Source organism: Chiloscyllium plagiosum, chromosome 48 (assembly GCF_004010195.1).
Source record: "Chiloscyllium plagiosum isolate BGI_BamShark_2017 chromosome 48, ASM401019v2, whole genome shotgun sequence".
NCBI classification, from domain to species: domain Eukaryota; kingdom Metazoa; phylum Chordata; class Chondrichthyes; order Orectolobiformes; family Hemiscylliidae; genus Chiloscyllium; species Chiloscyllium plagiosum.
Window position 1 is genome coordinate 666,407 of NC_057757.1, and position 19,141 is coordinate 685,547.

At 44.9% G+C, this 19,141-nt stretch overlaps 1 protein-coding gene across 3 annotated transcripts in view; it reads right to left on the reverse strand.

Annotated features, from left to right (window-relative positions):
- The window catches only part of LOC122544285 (fragile X mental retardation syndrome-related protein 1-like), a 75,749-nt gene that overhangs the window by 7,093 nt on the left and 49,515 nt on the right, over positions 1 to 19,141 (reverse strand). For all 3 annotated transcript variants that reach the window (XM_043683365.1, XM_043683363.1, XM_043683362.1), the window contains exons 5-12: positions 15,928 to 16,076; positions 15,000 to 15,093; positions 13,970 to 14,086; positions 12,660 to 12,830; positions 7,676 to 7,754; positions 5,268 to 5,377; positions 4,683 to 4,769; positions 386 to 566 (exon numbers count right to left, since the gene is read on the reverse strand). In XM_043683365.1, coding sequence (XP_043539300.1) covers positions 386 to 566; positions 4,683 to 4,769; positions 5,268 to 5,377; positions 7,676 to 7,754; positions 12,660 to 12,830; positions 13,970 to 14,086; positions 15,000 to 15,093; positions 15,928 to 16,076 — 988 coding nt within the window. The remainder of the gene's footprint in view (positions 1 to 385; positions 567 to 4,682; positions 4,770 to 5,267; positions 5,378 to 7,675; positions 7,755 to 12,659; positions 12,831 to 13,969; positions 14,087 to 14,999; positions 15,094 to 15,927; positions 16,077 to 19,141) is intronic.

Here is a 19,141-nt window from a genome sequence, read left to right on the forward strand (position 1 = left end):
AAGGAGAGAAGGGAAACAGTACAAGTTGCTACAGACTCAGCAACTGCGAAAGCTCATTTCTGTAGTGCCCTGAAGATGGTACAAGCGTCCCAAGGGGTTTCACAGGAATGGGAGATGGAGATTTGACAATAAAAGGAGATGTCGGGCAGGGAATCAAACACAACGGAGGCAAATGGAGAGACACAAGGGCTGTGACAGAATTCCAGAGATTAGAGAGGAGGCAGTCGGGAGACGTGGCTGTCAGGGCTGGGTCCAGTAAAAGGAAGAGTTAGCGATCATGAGAGATTGCTGCTGCTCATCACAATTTCTTTTTGAAGGTGGTGAACTGGAGGCTGCACAGACAAGTCAAATGACCTGAAAGAGCACCAAGTTGGAAGGTAGGTACCTCTCCGCCCTCGCCCTCGGCCACTGTAGGATCGTGAGCTGTGGATGGAAGAGGCAGTGCTGTCATCCGTCATGTAGCCACGCTCTTTGTCAGCACGGGTAGACAGTGGGCGGTAACCCATGCCAATCTGGCGAAGTTGTTCATCTATCTGCAGCCTCTCCAGTCGCAGCTGTTCTACTTCCTGCAGGGAAAGGGAGGTTCACAACCAGGTTTGCCAGTGGCATCAACAAGAATTCATTCAACATTTAGGCAGAATGTTTAAACCCCTTATCCCACAATTGCTACCCCATGAAGGCCAGGCTCACTGACTGGACCACATCATTGAGGGCCCTCTGCCGTGTGCAAAACCCTTCATTGTCTGAGTGTAACCAATTCTGCCTCAAAACGTGGTGGTCATTGAGCTCATGTGTAGAATGCATTTTGCAACATCCCAAAGAGTTTTACCAACAATTAATATTTTAGAACAACTGTAATGCAGGAAATAAGACAGCTGGTTAGTGCACAAACTCCCCCGAGCAGCCAACAGAATCTAGTTTAGTTGCTATGGGATAATTTAGCTCACTACGTTTAGCTGAACCTCAGGCACTTTGAGAATGTACAGCAGAATCTTTTATATCCACTCGAGGGGACCAGAGAGTTATTTAATACCACATCTCTCTCAGTATTGCAGCAGGAGTGTTAAACCTGGAGTTAGTGTTCAACTCTGCAGTGGGACTCAAACTCAACCTGTGGTACAGGAGAGTGCCTCTCACCAAGCCAATGGACACAGATCAAAAGTGGGACCCTAACATTCTGCAACCTCCAATTCCCCCCACTCAATGTGACTTGCATTGACATCTGCCCTCCCAAGTGGCCCCACTGTTCCTGAAGCATCTTGAAAGGAGTCTGATGATTTAGTACAAATTGTGGACAGAAATTCTTCTGTAATCCTTTGTCCAGTTCTGGTTGCCCTGTCATGAGAAGGATATTATTAAACTGGTTCAGAAGAGACTTATAAGGATGTTGCTGGGAGTTATGGGAAGGGGTGGATAGGCTGGGATTTCTTTCCCCTGGGAGGTTGAAAGGTGACCTTATAGAAATTTATAAGATCACGAGCAGTAGAACGGCAAATGTCTTTTCCCTAGGATGGGGGATTTCAAGATTGGGGACATATTTTTAAGGTAGAGGAGAAAGAATAAAAAATGGGCAATTTTCTGGTTATTTTGTAGTTTGGGTGGAATGAACTGCCAGAGGAAGTGGTGGGTATGGGTACAGGTACAAAACTTAAACAGCATTTAGATAAGTACATGACTAGGACAGGTTTGAAGGGGTGATTTGGAGATGCCGGTGTTGGACTGGGGTGTACAAAGTTAAAAATCCCACAACACCAGGTTATAGTCCAACAGGTTTAATTGGAAGCACTAGCTATCGGAGCGACGCTCCTTCATCAGGTGGTTGTGGAGAACAATTGGAAGGCAGAGGTTTGCAATAAATTCAGTGTCTTGCAATGGTGTCCTCCACAACCACCTGATGAAGGAGCAGCACTCCGAAAGCTAGTGCTTCCAATTAACTTGGACTATAACTTGTGTTGTGTGATTTTTAGGTTTGAAGGGAATTGGGTCAAGCGCAGGAAGGTTGAACTAGCTTAGTTTGAGATTATGGTCAACACAGACTAAAGGGTTTTGTTTCTGTGGTCTAAATTCTTTCTGATTCGGAGCTGAATTTAAGTCAATTCCCAGGGATCATGCAAATTCTTCAAAAGCATTCACCCCAAAACAAAGTGAGCAGGGAGAGTGAACAGCTTTTTAATTGAAACCATTTGGTTTTTCACCCACGAGAGTACCACTGAATCTAATATCAAAAAGTGTACAGCAATTGTGACAACACTTAAATCACAGACCACCGAGGAATCACATGGCAAAGCTACCTGATGCAAGTTCTTCGAATTTTGTCGATGGCACTAGCTACACAGTATAACGATTGCTGTTAGTGAGAACATGCTGCAGATAGAGGGGAAACAGTGTAATCTGGGTGTTGGGAGGCTGCTGTTTAACGGCATAGCCTGCTGGGGGCAGAGCTGCCTTTCTGACAGCCAAGAGCACTCCAAGGTGTTTGCAGAATTCAGGGTAGTGCACGTGCTGATACAAAACAAGACAGGACAGCTGCAGCAATAGAAAGAGTTGCCTAGTAAAGATCCACAAAGGGGGTTTACAACACAATGTGGACAGCCCAGAACCACTCAAAAACCTTAGTAGGGGAGCTTCTCCCCCTGCTATTCCCAGTGATTTGCTGCTATTCTTCCAAAGAGATTCAGTGTCAGGATTATTTAATACAACTGGCAGTAACTCGTTCTCTCCTAAAGACAAGCTGCATGCTTATTTTTGGAGTTAGGGGGTTGGGGGAAGGGGTGGTTTAGATAAATAAAGACTCACTCAGCAGTTAACACTGGCACCAAAAATCCCCACATCTGAGGAAGACAGACAGTGGAAGGAGGGAGAATGTTTGGAATTTCTGACTGAAGTTTACATGGATTGAAAACTTTGGATGCGGTTTGAGTTCCACATGCCCGATAACACCATCTGAGATGTGTAGGCTTACACCTGCTGGGCATGGGCCTGCATGAACTGCAATCCTGCGGGAAATCCCCAAAGGCATGCTTACCAGAGGTTTATCAAGAACCATCAGATCTCTCTTCATGATCACCCTACCCGCTGTCAGCCATTATCCTCAGACTAATGATAAATTGCTCAGTTTAGATGTGCAACATACCAAAGACTCAAAACAGTAAAAAAAAAAGGAAAACTTGCAAGTGAGGGGGAAATCACTTGGCACCACTGAGGCAGCTGGTGGAACCCTCCAGCCACTTTCAGATGCTGACGGATCCATGGGTTTTCACCAGAGAACCTCCAATGGTGCTCTCCAAAGTCAGACCTCTCAGTATTGTTTTGAAAGGGTTGGCGGGGGGAATTTGCCTGGCCTTTTCGGTGATGTTTGAGAGATCCTACCATGCACAACTTGGCTGTCACATTTACCATATTACAACAGTGATTACACTTTCAAAAAGCATTTCATTGGCTGTGAAGGACTATGGGACATCCCAGGATGATGAAAGGTGGTACAGAAATGCAGTTCATTTGTTTTTGCATTTGGTGCTGAATTTCAATTCAGGTAACTAAGGTCCAACCTGTTACCATGTTTCGGATTGCACTACATTCAAACATTACTGATGAAACAATCCCGGATGTTATACAGGCAAGCAGCTCACTCAAAACATAGTAATGGGGAAGGGTGATGCAACTTGAACCATCAACAGCTTCTGAGCTGCAGAAGCAGCTGAAGGCCAAAGAACTAAATATTCCAGCATTACAGGCAGCAACAGGAGGTGACATACCTGCAGCTCAGTGTTGCTGAGCTCGGGAGTTTGCTGTTTAGCAGGGGGTGTAGGGGGCAGGAATGCAACATCCTAACATTGCAACATAACACAGCTCCCCCTCTCACAGAGGCCAACACCAAATCAGAGACCGCAGATCCATTGGGAACACTGGCAGAGGTCACTACAGTGTTGTATTTAGACACACAAGTGATGAGCATAGAGAAATCCATTCCTGGGGCCACGCAAATAGCAGATATTTAGTTATCAAATATCACAAAAACAGAGGCGGGGGATTGGTGCAAGGATGAGGAGTTGTAAATTAGTCCACGACTCCTACGCACACATTTGCAACATCCAGTACACACTCAGGTTTGTGTACCGCTCAAATTCACCGCAGACCTGCTCCGGGCCATCTGTGCGGTTTAGTATTAGACACATGTTGTTCAACCATACCCACTCGTACATAACCTCTTGAGACAATGGATATACATAGTAAATACACAGTTTTACCAGCCCTTAGTTCCACCCAGCCCCTCTCCTCTTTGCTGAATCCCCAGTGCATTCTCCCCTTTCAACTATCGATCAAGGTTGTTTTGAAACTGCAGGCAGTATTTCAGATCACAACCCCGTATAAGAGAACTCTGACCTATATTCTTTTTGCCAATCTGTATTCATGGTTAATCAGCTCTCCTGTAGTGGAAATAGTTCCTTTAAGCTCAATTGATTCTGAAATTTCTATATTAGGATGTACTGTTGTGATATGTTGTAACTGATGGATAGAATACATGTGCACCTTGAGAGGTTGTGTATTTTACAAAGAAAGGATACTTGGAATGTCTCGGTCTCCGGATAGAAACCCTGGACCATACCAGTCTTGCTCAGCCCCATTTCTCTGATTCTGTCCAACAGTGAAAGTAGTAACATGTCAAATTGTTTAACAATTACCGTCAGGTAGGACAGGTGATACTCCAGCAGCACTTGAGCGTTCACTAGATTCTCCTTGGTGCCAACAAATGTGAAAGGAACCATTCCCTGCAGGACAGAGGAGAACACACTGTAAAGCAGAGGAGTCACTGTCTACAGTACCCGGATGTTACAGGCTCCAAAGTCTAAATGGGAGAAGAGCTCAGGGTTTCGCTGGGCGATACGTTGACATGCAGTTGGCTGGTATGAGCAGTCACACAAGGGTCACCTTAAGGCAGCTGTGAACTGCAGCTTGCAGCCCTGGAGTATATCCACATCAGGAGCATGTGGCTGAAAGGCCAGACAGACTGTGGAGGATTCTTGAACTTCTGGAGCGCTGTGATCCCTTGGTGCACTGCTGGATTACAGGAATCTTGTTCCACACCACTCAGCCACAGCACTTTAGGAATCCAGGTTTTGAGGGTGTACAGGGCAAATCACTGGCTGGGAATCTGGCCCTTAAGAAACCCTCATGATTAAGCTCACCTTATTATTCAGAGCAAAAGAGATATTCACACAGCAACATTACCACTGGAACCCGACAGGGAATGGCACTGAGGCACTGACCTCCTCCCTGGGCAGTCTCTTGTCATTGTCTCCTTCAATGCGAACCCTCACCACACCAGACTTATCCACAATCTCCTGAATTACTTTCCCGTTCTTGCCAATCACCTTGCCTGCATTGCAAAGAGACATGAACAGGTATTAGCTCGTTACAAGTTACTATTTAGGGTAGGACCCTAAGCTATTAAATGGCTTTTGTTTTTGTTAAAATACCTAGTATTCAGAATCCAATGCTGGCCTGATATGAAGGACTCTGCCATTCCAGTATAAAACCAGAGGACACTGCCTAGACTGGCATAGTTAGCAGGGTAATTGTCTTACTGCAGACACACAGCATTAATTGGAGTGAAATTTCCATGGCCACTAAATTCAAAGTCAGTCCATACAGGCAGGTTGAAGACAAACATTAATGCAGCAAGAGGAAGCTGCAGCTGGCCACTGACAGTCAGTAGATAGTTCCTCACACCTGAACTCGCTCTATGAGCCCACTTTAGACCCAAGAACGCAGAGTACTTCCTAAATGAGGAGATTCTTTCGTGGAATGAGAGATTTGGGAGTTGGGAGAAGAGAAGGCTGCCCTCTAGGGTGTTCCAAGAATAGAGATCAAAGCCAGTGGGACAAGCTTCTAAAGAATTCAAGTTACCAAGTCATTGGCTTTTATCTCAAGGCAAAAGAAATACAAAAGTGGGGTCAAAGTTATACAAAGCTCTGGGGACAACGGCTGGAGAAACTCTGGGTATGCAGGTATCATGGCGATGTAACCCTGTTAGTAACACATAGGGTTAGGCTAATGGGCACTTTGGTGTGAACCCCACCACAGCAGCTGAAATGGCAGGGGAGACCAAGGGCAATTGTAGGAAGGTAATAAATGCTGGCCTTGTCACACAAAATGATTAAAAAACACAAATCAATCTGGGCTACACCTTAGGAAGGATACAAAGGCCATGGAGGGATGACCCAATGGGAACATAAGAGCTGATTCCAGACAAGTTGATAGAATCAATAACCAAAAGACATAGGTGTGAGTGAGGCCATTAAGTCTACTCTGCCATTCAATTACTCCTGATAATTTCTCATTCGGTCTTCCCCCTGTAACCTTGGACCACTTTACCAAGCAAGAAACTCAAATATACTCAGTGACTTGGTCAATGTATCCAAGAAACAGTTTCTCATATGCATTGTGTTAGGAGGTAATGTGGCCGTAGAAAGCGTCATGGAAGACAGCTGAAGCCCTGCTGCTCTGACCGATCATTGTTCAAATGCAGCCAGGTCACTATCATTGTTCAAATGCAGCCTGGTCAATGCTCCCAGCATAAAGATGACAGCAACTCATTTGACAGACCGGAAATAGAAATAGGAACTCTCTGGTTTGTTTGTCTGAATGCTACATCTGAGATTGCCTTCTATGGCTGGGAGCAGGATTTAGATCACATTACAATTACCATGAACATAGACAGACAGAAAGAGCAGACAGCCATTTGACCAGAGGAGAATGGTAAACTACATTTACCCGCTATTGTTATACAGCCCTCCCCAAGGAGAATCTACTGATTTTGGTCTGAAAAAGTACAAGCAGTCCAGCATCCAGAAACAGTTTTAGGAGTGAGCTCTAGATTGACCTACCTTTTGAATAAAAAGTTTCTTCCTTTTGTACCTATTATACAGAGGGTGGTATTATTTCCCCTGGTGCAAGAGGGAGTGGAATAGCAATGGTAGCAGAACCTGAAAATACAAATCAGGTTGACAGGAAATGTATCTGCACAGGAGGAGGAGCTGAATGGCTTCCTTCCCTAGGATGCGATCCTATGCAGAGTCAGGAAGGAATAATATGACAAACAGCTCGAGTTTATAATGGGCAGCACGGTGGCTCAGTGGTTAGCACTGCTGCCTCAGTTAGATTCCATCCAGTTTGCACATTTGCCCTGTGTCTGTGGGTTTCCTCCCACAATCCAAAGATGTGCAAGTTAGGCTGGATTGGCCATTCAAAATTGCCCCAGACTGTTCAGGGGTGCGCAGGCTAGGTGGTTAACCATGGGAAATGCAGGGTTACATGAACAGGGTAAGGGGTTGGGTCTGGGTGGGATGCTCATTGGAGGGTCAGTGTGGACTTGATGAGCCGAATGGTCTGCTTGCACACTGGAGGGATTCTATGACTCCACAAGCCAGTGGTATAATTCTGGGCCTTACAAGGCTGGAATCCTGCAATTGTTTGCATCTGAAGTTATGACAATTTGGCACGTACTATTCAATAACCTCATTCCTTCAAGTGGTCAACTATAACCGCATGATTTACTCAGTTGCATAGCCATCACAATTCACCACCTGCTATCATTTCTCCAGTAAGCTGTGTGGTGTGCAGGGCTGGTGTGAAGTTGCTGCTGACTATAGGTGGTACCTGGGACAACACTTACCAACGAGGCTTCGTGGCACTTGAACAGAGTTCTCAGAGAATTCCAGGTAACCTCTAGCCTGTTTTACTGCTTCCGGTGTCTGGAAAAGCAAAAACAAGAAACAGTTTATCCATCAGCAAATACAAAACTGACCACCTCCCAACTGTCTCAGCACCTTCCATTGAGAATGCAAATGCAATTTTTGCGGATACCAACTTACCAACGAGTGGCGATAGACCCGACCCCACAACTAGAGAACCGAATCACAGCCTTACTCCAAAAACTTCAGAAAACTGGAGAAATAAGTTTAACTTCCAAAAAAATGAAACCAGATGGCTCCAACATATGTTTCTACAGATTACCCAAAATTCACAAACCAGGAGCCCCCCTCAGACTCAGTCGCTCTACCTGGAACACCAACATACAGATTGGCCAAAGATTAAAACACTTAGAAGACTCACACCATTCCATCCACTCCACCCAAGAATTCCTGAAGACCAATGACAGAGATAGAAGAGGATTAATGGTCTCCTTTGATGTAACAGCCCTGTTTGCATCCAACATTAACCTGGCCAAGGCAAAAACAAGGACTGCAGATGCTAGAAACCAGATTCTGGATTAGAGTGGTGCTGGAAAAGCACAGCAGTTCAGGCAGCAGAGGAGCACAAAACGCCGATTTTCCTGCTCCTCGGATGCTGCCTGAACTGTGCTTTTCCAGCACCATTCTAATCCATTAACCTGGCCAAGGAAAAACTGACTACACTATTAGAAGACCCAAAGTCACATACACCAATCACCAACTTCATCAGCAAGGACAGTATCGTTGAGTTAATGTACCTTTGCCTTCCCACCCACTTCACCTTCAACAACAAAACCTACAGACAAACCAACGGACCACCCGGGATCTCCGATATCAGGGTTCTGAGCAGAGGCAGTAACACAGACTCAAATAAACAGCTCTGCCAACCATCCAACTTAAACATTGGGTCCCCTACGTGGATAACATCTTTGTCATCATTAAACGGAACAAATTAGAGGAAACCTTCAAGGCCATCAATAATACCCTTACTGGCATAACATTCACAAAAGAGGAGGAAACCAACAAGCTGCCATTCCTAGATGTCACAGTAGAGCAAACAGCCAATGGGGAACTTCAAGCCAGTGTCGACAGGAAAAAAACTCATACGGACCAAATACTGAACTACAGAAGCAATCATCCCAACACCCACAAACGAAGCTGCATCAGAACATTATTTCAACGAGCCAGCACACACTGCAGCACAGAGGAACTATGCAGAGCAGAGGAAAGTCACCTATACAGTGTATTCAAAAAGAACAGGTATCCAATGAACAGTCCACCAGTTTCTGAGCAACAAACCCAAACAAGCAGACAAAGCACGTCCAGAAACCCTAGCCACTCTCCCCTACATCAAAGACATCTCGGAAATGACTGCCAGACTACTCAGACCCCTTGGCATTATGGTAGCGCACAAAGCCACCAACACACTAAAACAGCAGCTAATGAACTTCAAAGACCCTCAACAGCCAACAAGCAAAACTAATGTCATTTAAAAATACCTTGCAAGAACTGTAACAAACACGACATTGGACAAACAGGCAGCAAACTAGCCAACAAGATACATGAACACCAAGTAGCCACAAAAAGCTACTCACTAGTATCCTCACATACAGATGAGAAAGGACACCACTTTGACTGAGACAACACATCCATCCTAGGACGAGCCAAACAGGCGCACACAAGAATTCCTAGAATCATGGCAGTCCAACCGTAACTCTATCAACAAATACACTGACTTGGATGCCATTTACCACCCCCTGAGAAAAAGAACTGGAAATGACATCAGCATATGAAATGATGTTACCACAGGAAATTACATCACCAACTCAAGGAAACCCAAATACAACATAGAACACGGGCTACACCACTGGTGCTTCATCTGGAGGCCCACTGAAGATGTTACCTAGTATGGTGACGAAATGTCTGAAAACGCACCTACCAGCTCAGTGAGCAAGCCTACATCCAGAACCTCAACCCGAGCTACAAATCTTCTCAGAAGTCGCTAACCTTCCATTAACTCGAAGAATTGGAGATTGAAGCACTTACTGCCAGATTGGATTTGTTTCACCTCTGGTGAATAGAATACCTTGACAACTTTGCATATTACTGACTGCTGTCCAGTGTTGTAGCTGTACCGCAACAGCTTAACTTGAGAGCTTGCTTTGGAGCATGGGTTTCAGCACCACAACCAGGGTCCACTGGCCTTGCTATATCCAGTCTGTTTAGCTATTTGGTCTCTCTCACATGACTGAAGACTGACAGCTGCAGAGGTGGGGTCTCTAAAGAATCACAGGTGGATCTCCCACTCTCACGAGCTCATAACGGTCCCTTCAGCCTGGTGTGCTCACTGCTCAGGAGGATGGAGATGCTGGAGCTTAGCCATGCACAACTGTCAAGCTGTGGATCCAATTCATCCTTTGAGTGTCCACTTGGCTGTATCTACTGCATGTTGCTTCTGCTGTTCAGCGTATATATCACTCTACACCAGTTTGACAGCTCACTTCATGGCACTTTGCCTAGTACTATCTAGACATGCTTTCCCAAGTCCTCATGGGACCAGGACTGGTCAAGACACTTAATGGAGTGAGGCGATCAGCCCATGAGATTCCATCTTTGAGAGATGTTAAGCCTGTCATCTCAGGAGCCATCCTAATTCTGCCTTGAAAAGGGACAGGCTCAGTCTTCACAGCCTTTTGCGGTAAAGAGCTCTAAGACAAGGCTTATCCTCATCGGCCTTAAATGGGCAATCCCTTGCTTTTAAAAAGACCTTAGTTCAAGATGCTCCCACAAGGAGCAAGCATCCTCACCACACCTACCAACGTCCCTCAGCATATCTTGCCTTAATCAAGTCACTTCTTAACTGAAACTATCACAGATACAAGACCAGCCTGACTGCTACCTGACCAATCTGTGGGAATAAGACTCGCCCAGTTTTTAAAACAAGTCTCAGCAAGTTACAGGACAGAGTCCGAGAGACTGGGGCTGCGTTCAGAGACAGTGTTAGATTTTATTGTACCTCGTTGGAACAGGTTCACACAGCTGAGTGGCTTCCTTGGCCATTTTGAAGTCGTCAGCCATATTGTCACATGGTATGGGACCATACGAGGTGGGCAGACCTGTTAAGGACAGAGGATGCCCTTCCCCAAAGAACTTGGCTGAACCAAATGGTAGTTTTTTTTAAAAAATGACTCTGCGGTAGTTGTTTCGGACTATTACCAAGACTAGATGACTTTTTTATTCAAGATGTATTTAAATTAATGGAAAGCATTATGGAGGAAGGTAATTAAGACTTGCTTTGGTGCCACCAGAACAATTTAAAACCAGTCACTGCTGTTTGAGATGACAGCCCAGATGAACATTATGCATGATGCCAATGGATGACTAACCAGCCTGATACCCAATGTCATTAATACAACACTGCAGGCCTCATTCACAGGACAGTTAAATTCAGAGTGTCAAGCAAGGTATTAGGGAGGGGAGAGAGCGAGTGAGGATGGGAAGGAAGGAGGGAGTTCAAAACGAAGCTTTGATCAGGGTGTAAAAAGCCCATTTCTAGTGGCAGGAGTGTGCAAGGAACCAGATGACACAGTGAAGGCAATTTGTGCAGGATTCCTAGACAATAAGAAACTATTTATTAGAAAAAAAACAGCAATTTATAGCACAGAACACACCATCTAAAAGGATTATGGAATCCACGTGGAATAAAATTTATCCAGATTTTGGCTGGAAGTTGCAGGAAAACACATTTATGGAGAAAGACCAGGAAACGCTGTTAACTAGGTAGCTCTAAAGAACCATAAGAGAAACAGAAATAGGCCATTCAGCCCATTAAGTCTGCTCTGCTATTCACAAATCACAGCTGATCTCAATTCGCAACTCCATTTTGTCTTTTCCACAGAACCCTTGATTCCCTTAAAGATCAAGAAAATCTGACGAATATATGATTTGGAGGAGCCGGTGTTGGACTGGGGTGTACAAAGTTAAAAATCACAACACCAGGTTACAGTCCAACAGGTTTAATTGGAAGCACGAGCTTTTGGGGCATCTCCACAACCACTTTATGAAGGCGCGGCACTCTGAAAGCTAGTGCTTCCAATTAAACCGGTTGGACTATAATCTGGTGTTGTGTGATTTTTAACTTTGACTCAAATATACTTAGTGATCCAGCCTCACCAGCCCTCTGTGGTAAAGGTTTCCACAGATAAATTCCCTTCACCAGTCTTATTTGTGTGATCCATTATTCCAATGATGCCTCTGCTTCCAGTCTCCCAAGAGGAAAAATAACCTGCCTACATCTACCTGGTCCACTCCCCCAAGGACCCTTTTACACTTCAAAAGGTCACCTCTCATTCTTTGTTCCATCAAGTACAGGTCCAGTTTACTCTATCTTTCCTCAGATAGTCCTTCTATACACAGTATCAGCCCAGTCAAGCTTTTGTGGACTGGCTCCAATGCTGCCTTATTATTCCCTAGACAAGGGGCCCAAAACCGTTCCAACTGCTGTCTGACCAGCACCTTGTGAAATCTTTGAAAACCCTCCCTGCTTTTATACCTCAATCCTTTTGAAATGAAAGCCACCATTCAATTTGCCTTCCTTATTATCGAAGGAGTTTGGATGCTCATCTTTTGAGCGTCGCAGATAAGAACTTTGAGATTCCTCTTACGTAACTTTCTGCAGTCTTTCGAGACATTTAAATGAAGGAGAAGATCTGGTGGACCAAATGGCCATTCTGTGTCACATTTACTGACTATTACAAACCACACACCTAATCACACTGAAGGCATCAGTAAGATATATAGTATTTTAGAGATGGTCCATATTTCAATAAAAACATCACAAGCAATGCTCTATTTTCCTCCAATTATTCAAATGAATAAAAGCAATAAGAGTCAGGTTGTAATGGATGCAGCCTTCCTGCCTCTCACCTCTCCATATATCCGAAATGTGCACGTGTCCTCATCCAGTTCAATTGCTGTCACCCCTGGCACCTTCCTGGCCTGCTGAATATTGGCACCGTGTGTTCCAATCGCAAGTCCCATCAGATCCTCCCGGACTCTGAATTCCTCCTGGAATGCAGCTGCCAGCTGCTTGGTGGTCTGCAGCGTTTATCGGAAGGGAAAGAAACAAACATCAGCCAATGATGGCCTGCTATTCAGTCAAACAGGAGGCAAGTCCAAAAACAGCTAACTTCAAAACCTTCAACTCAACATTTCTTCGGTCTTTGCTTCTCTCTAAATACGAGGGTTATCACAGCAATGTCCAAACCACAAGGTGGAGTCCATAAAGTAGCCCCAAAATCCTGGCAAACAAACTCTTAGATACCAGGCAAGTCGAGGCCCATCTGTGTACACTCTCATGCACAAGTCAAGTCCCACGTGAATTCTGCCAGGAGCTCAGAAGGGTTTTTAAAATAGATTTTAAAAAGTGCATTTGCCTCATTGAGGATAAATCCTAAAATCAAAACACTGGAGCCTCTGAACATCAACGGGAGCAGAGATTCTTTAAGGCTTTTTCCAAACCTGCACCAAGCCTTCAATGTACATGTTGAGAGATCCAACATTAAAGAAAAGCTTGCATTCCTATTCTCAATACTTCCAGCTCAAATCTCCCTGAACTCTGGAGGATCTGACTGACTGACAGCTGCTGGGTGTCAGTCAGACAGACAGTCATTCACAAAAAGTGGCAGCATTGGATCCTGGTGAATGACAAGGGTCTTTTAGCCAAGCTGTGGCAAGCTCAAAACTAGGGGGCATAGGTTTTAAGGTGAGAGAACAGACATTTAGAAAGGACTTGAGAGACAATTTTGTTTTAAACTAGAGTGGTTTGTGTGTGGAATGAACTGCCAGAGAAAGCACTAGATGCAGGTACAGTTACAACATTTAAAGGACATTTGGATCAATAGGAAAGATTTGGAAGGATATGGGCCAAACACAGACAGGTGGGCGTTTTGTCTGGGAACATGGTCAGTGTGGACTGGTTGGACTGTAGGGTCTGTTTCCCTGCTGTATAATTGTAGGACTCAAAGGCAGCAACTAGCTACAGTTTTTTGTTACACTTTAAGCACTGTGCTCGAGAGAGTCCACATTTAATTTTGGTTGCAGATGGAAGGGGGTGGGGGTGAGGATTTGAACAGCCAATACCCCATACCCTCCTCTGCTGCCTGGAAGCAACATCAAGGTGCAGATGCTTGCAGCCTCAGACCCACTCCCTCTCCTCCGGCCCCCCTCTCACTCACCTCAAGGTGTTTAGTTGCCTCCTCATTTCGGGACATCAGCATCAGTTTGGTGCGAATACTGCGGAAGTGCATGTCACTCAGCAAGCCTGCACGTTTCACAGTGGACTCATTAATAGACTGGAACAGAGGAGAATGATTGTTACTCTCAATCCCTTTGAAATTTAACAGTTGGAACTCCATGCTACACACTTCAGGTTTCTCTCGGTGGTTACTGAACTTGTTCAAGGTTGGTAACCCAAGTCAGTGACCCAAAGTTCAGCTTCCATCACAACTCACCACTACACCTCATGCCTTTAACTTCTTCCCATCATACCCCCCTCCTCCTCCTCCAACCTCAAAGGCCTTCCCTTCCACTTTCTTCTACCCACCCACTTCAGAGTCAGCACTTGCTTGAAAGCCTGTTAAATCTCCTAACTAGTTTATTCCAGATCACAAGTACTTGCAGGATTTCCAACCCTGCGGTTATCAGGATTGGCAAATGACGATAGTGCAGCTCCGCAATTGGTGCTCCATTCATCATCTGTAACTCCTATCTCAGCAAGCTCCTGTGCCCTAGACTATTTTACTCTGCTTAGTATTACAGAGGTTGGTCAGGTCTTGTGGCACAACAGTAGCGACCCTATCTCTGGGCCAGAAAATCTCAGTTCACGTTCCACCGACACAGGAAAGGTGGCTGAGTGGGTTGACAAAAACTCAACGAGACTAGTACACTCAGCAAAAGGGGATTTTGCTTTAAGGGCCGTGGGTTGGCTTCATGTTGCACGATCCCAACCAACATTTGAAGCAGCCTTTCCAGTTTGCCAAACCACCCATTTGTGCCCCTCCTGCTCTGTGCTCTCAGAGAGACATACCTTGATCTACATTGAGTGTATAAACTCCAACATAACCCTGGTCAAAAATAAATCCATCAGCCACAGCAAGACACACTAGCAAGGATTCCAGGTACATCCTGCCAGTTCAGGTGCTGAATGGACAGCACCAAACAAATAAGCCCAGCAATGCATGCTTTGATGTTAGTTTTAGTGCTTACCAGGAGGACCAGCTCGCCAGAGCTCTGGTTGTACACGATGGAGTGGGCTCCAACAGCTTTTTTGAAATCCTTGTGAGCATTCTCATTTGCGCAGCTATAACAGGAAGCAGGATGGGGTCATGAGAAAGAACATAAACAAGGGGAAACACAGCACCTTTCACAAAATGCAGGATACCCAAAGCTCTTTACAAATTATGACACACTTTTGAAAGATGGCATTACAGTAGACACTGGAGTGTAATAATGTCACACACACCCTACTACTCCACAACTTAACTAAGTAGTTCACCCAGTTCCCAAGGTGGCCAATTAAATACTACATATCTATCAGGTTTTAAATTCAAAAGAACAAGAATTCTTTAATTAAGAAAACTTTATCAAATTCCAACTTATTTATTGGTGAAGATATGAAGTGGTGGAATCCGAATAAAAACTTAGATGGAAATTAACAGGAGCGTTGCATATGGGAACTGGATAACGGAATCCAGGCAAATAGATAGAGTTAAGAGCAGCTATGATCTAACTGAATGAAACCCGATGGACATTTCAAAATGAGATCATAGAATCCCGACAGAGTGGAAGCAGGCCATTCAGCCCATTGAGTCCACACTAACCCTCAAGAGTGCCCCACCCAGACCAAGATCCCGACTTGATCTGTGTAACACTGCTTTGCCCATGGCTAACCTACCTAGACTATGGGCAATTTAGCATGGCCAAACCATCTAACCGCACATCTTTGGACTGTGGAAGGAAGACCACGCAGACATGGGGAGAAATGTGCAAACTCCTCACAGACAGTTGCCAGAAGGTGGAATTGAACCTGGGTCCCAAGCACTGTGAGGCAACAGTGCTAACCACTGAGCCACTGTATTGCCCTAATGGTTACACTTGTTAGCCTGACCATCAAATACCACAAAACAAGACTCACGCCTCTTTAAGGTCCTCTGGCACTGGGATGGTGTGTTTGTAGAACATGGTCTTGGTGGCAGTCTTGTTCGGATTGACGGGGCGAAGCCGCTCCATGGTGACAATTTCGTTATACGTGGCATCACAAGCAGCGTATTCTATCACATAAAACTGAAACAATAAAAGTAGCAATCTGTACCCAAACTCACGTATAACAATCGGACAGGATCAGTCTCCAATAACCCACACTAATTTAGTTTTACTTCAGCAGATAAGGAGATGTTGGTGCGACAGAGTTGGGAGGTACATTCTTGTAATGTCTTAAGTTTGTAAATAAAACACTGATTGGTCAACCACTGCCAAGATATGGACCAGAACACACTTTTGTTCAGTTGAAATCAGCAGCGTGCATACGTATTCTTTTGGTCTGCCAACAGGCCCCTGTACTAGCTTTCCATACACTGCCATGTACTGGCGACAGTACAAGGATGGATGTATGGCTGAGGAGCTGGCTCAGGGGGCATGGACTCTCATTCTTGGATCATCGGGATCTCTTTGGGGTTGAAGTGACCTGTACAAGGTTGTACCTGAATTGGAAGGGGACTAACATCGTGATGGGGAAATGTAACTCATTGGGGATGGAAGACCCAAACAGACTAAGAGAAACAAAGCCCAAGGTTGGTACACTATTTGATTTCCTCCTTTTCTCAAATCAAGGCAGAGAATGGGGTAAGACTGAATTAAACTGCATTTATTTCAATACCAGAGGGCCTGATAAGGCAGATGAACTCCGGGAACACGGGACTGGGATATCATAGCTAATCCAGAAACGTGACTCCGGGAAGGGCAGGACTGGCACCTTAATGTTCAGGGTATAGCTACTATAGGAAGGATAGAAAGAGAGGGCAAGGAAGGAGGGGGAAGTGATGTTTTTGATTCAGGATAACATTACTGTACTTGGGGAGATTAACTTCACTGGATATTTCCCAGGAATGTGTTGGCTGGAAGGAGAAATGAGAAAGCCATGATGCCCTTGTTGGGATTTACTATAGGCCCCTCAACAGTCAGTGGGAAATTGAGAAACAAGTTTGTCAGGACTTGCAAGAATAGTAGGGTGGGAATGGTAGGTGATTTTAACTTCTCAAACAGACTGGGACTGTCTGTTATGGGCTTGGATAGGGAAGAATTTGTTAAGTGCGTATAAGAACATTTTCCAATTCAGTATGCGGACGTACCTCCTAGAGGAGCAGAAAAACTTGACCTACTCTTGGGAAATAAGGCAGGGCAAGTGACAGATGTCAGTGGGGAAGTACTTTGGGGCCAGTGATCATAATTCTATCAGTTTTAAAGTAGTTATGGAAATGATAGACTTGATCAAAAAGTTTAAAGTTTAGCTCAACAAGGCCAATTTTGACAGTATTAGGCAAGAACTTTCAAAAGTTGATTGGGAGAGGCTATTCACTGATAAGGGGACTGTTGGAAAGTGAGAGGCCTTCAAAATAGGATTTCAGAGACAGTATGTTCTTGTTAATGAGAAGGGCAAGGCTGGACGACTAGAGAAATTGAGGCTCTGGTAAAGAAAAAGGAGGAATGTTAGGCATAGAAAGCTGGGATCCAGTGAATCCTGAGGGGAGCATAAAGGCAGTAGGAGTGTTCTTAAGAGGGAATTCAGGGGGACCAAAAAAGGAGACAACCTTGCATTCTCCTTAACCGTATTTGTCAAAGCTAAGAGATTCTACAAAATAGACTAAGGACAAAAGAGTAATTAGGGAAAGAAGAGAGTCAAAGACCAACACAGTACAGGAACGGGCCTTTTAGACCTCCAAGCCTGCGCCAATACATTTTGCCCTTCCATACGAAAACTATTTTAAAAACTGTCTTCACTTACAGGATCCGGTTCCCTCTATTCCCTTCCTATTCATGTCCTTGTCCAGGTGCTTCTTAAATGCTGCTATTCTGTCTGCTTCCAGCACCTCTGGCAGTGCATACCAGACACTCCCCATCCTGTGTGGGGAAAACCTGCCTCGCACTAAACATACCCCCACCCCTTGAACCTGTGCCCCCTAGTAACTGACCCCTCCACCCTGGGAAAAAGCCTCGTACTTCCCACTCTATCCATACAATTCACAATCTTTTAAACTTCTAATCAGGTCACCCTCGACCTCCTGCATTTCAGTGAAAACAAACCCATTCTATCCAACCTTTCTTCATCGCTAAAATCCCTGATACCAGGCAACATCCTGGTAAACATTTTCTGGACCCTCTCCAAAATATCTTTCCCCTTCTGGTAGCGTGGTGCCCAGAACTGTTTGCAATATTCCACTTGTGGCCTAGATAAAGTTCTGTAAAGCTGCAGCATCACTGGTCGATCCCTATACTCAACGCCCTTTCCAATGAAGGGGAGCATGCCACAGATCTTGTACAACCTAATCTACCTGCACTGCTACCTTCAGTGATCTGTGGACCTGCACACCCAGATCCCCCTGCATAGCAATACTCCTAAAGGTTCTGCTATTCACTGTATACATTTCCACTTGTATTTGACCTTCCAAAATACATCAGCTCACATTTGTCTAGATTAAATTCCATCTGCCATTTTTCTGCCTACGCCTCCAACTGATCTATATCCTGCTATATCCTCCAACAGTCCTCCTCACTATCCAGAGCTCCAATTTTCGTATATTCTCCCCTCCCCCCAATCATTTATGATGACCACAAATAGAGGTGCCAGCATAGATCCCTGTGGAACACCGGGAGTCACAACCCTCCATCCTGAAAAGCATCTTTCCACCGTTACACATGTCTCTACAAGTAAGCCAGTTCTATATTGACCTTGCCAGCTCAGCCTGATACCATGTAACTCCACCTTTCGTACCAGTCTGCCATCAGGGACCTTGTCTAAGGGTTTACTGAAGTCCACGTAGACAATATCATTCGATTTTCCCTCAATCATCGTCACCACAAAACAAGTCCCTTAAAGATCAGCAAGGCCAACAGAGAGAGGAACCACATGAGAAGGATGGGATACTAAATGAGTATTTCATGTCAGTATGGTGAAGGAGGATATGGAAACGAGCGAACTTGGGGAAATAGCAATTCCTTAAAAAGTGCCTCTATTACAGAAGAGGTGGACATCTTGAAATACATAAAGGTGGATAAATCCTAGGAACTTGATCAGGTGCTTCCCAGAGCTTTGTGGGAAATTAGGGAAGAGATTGCCAGGCTCCTTGCTGAGA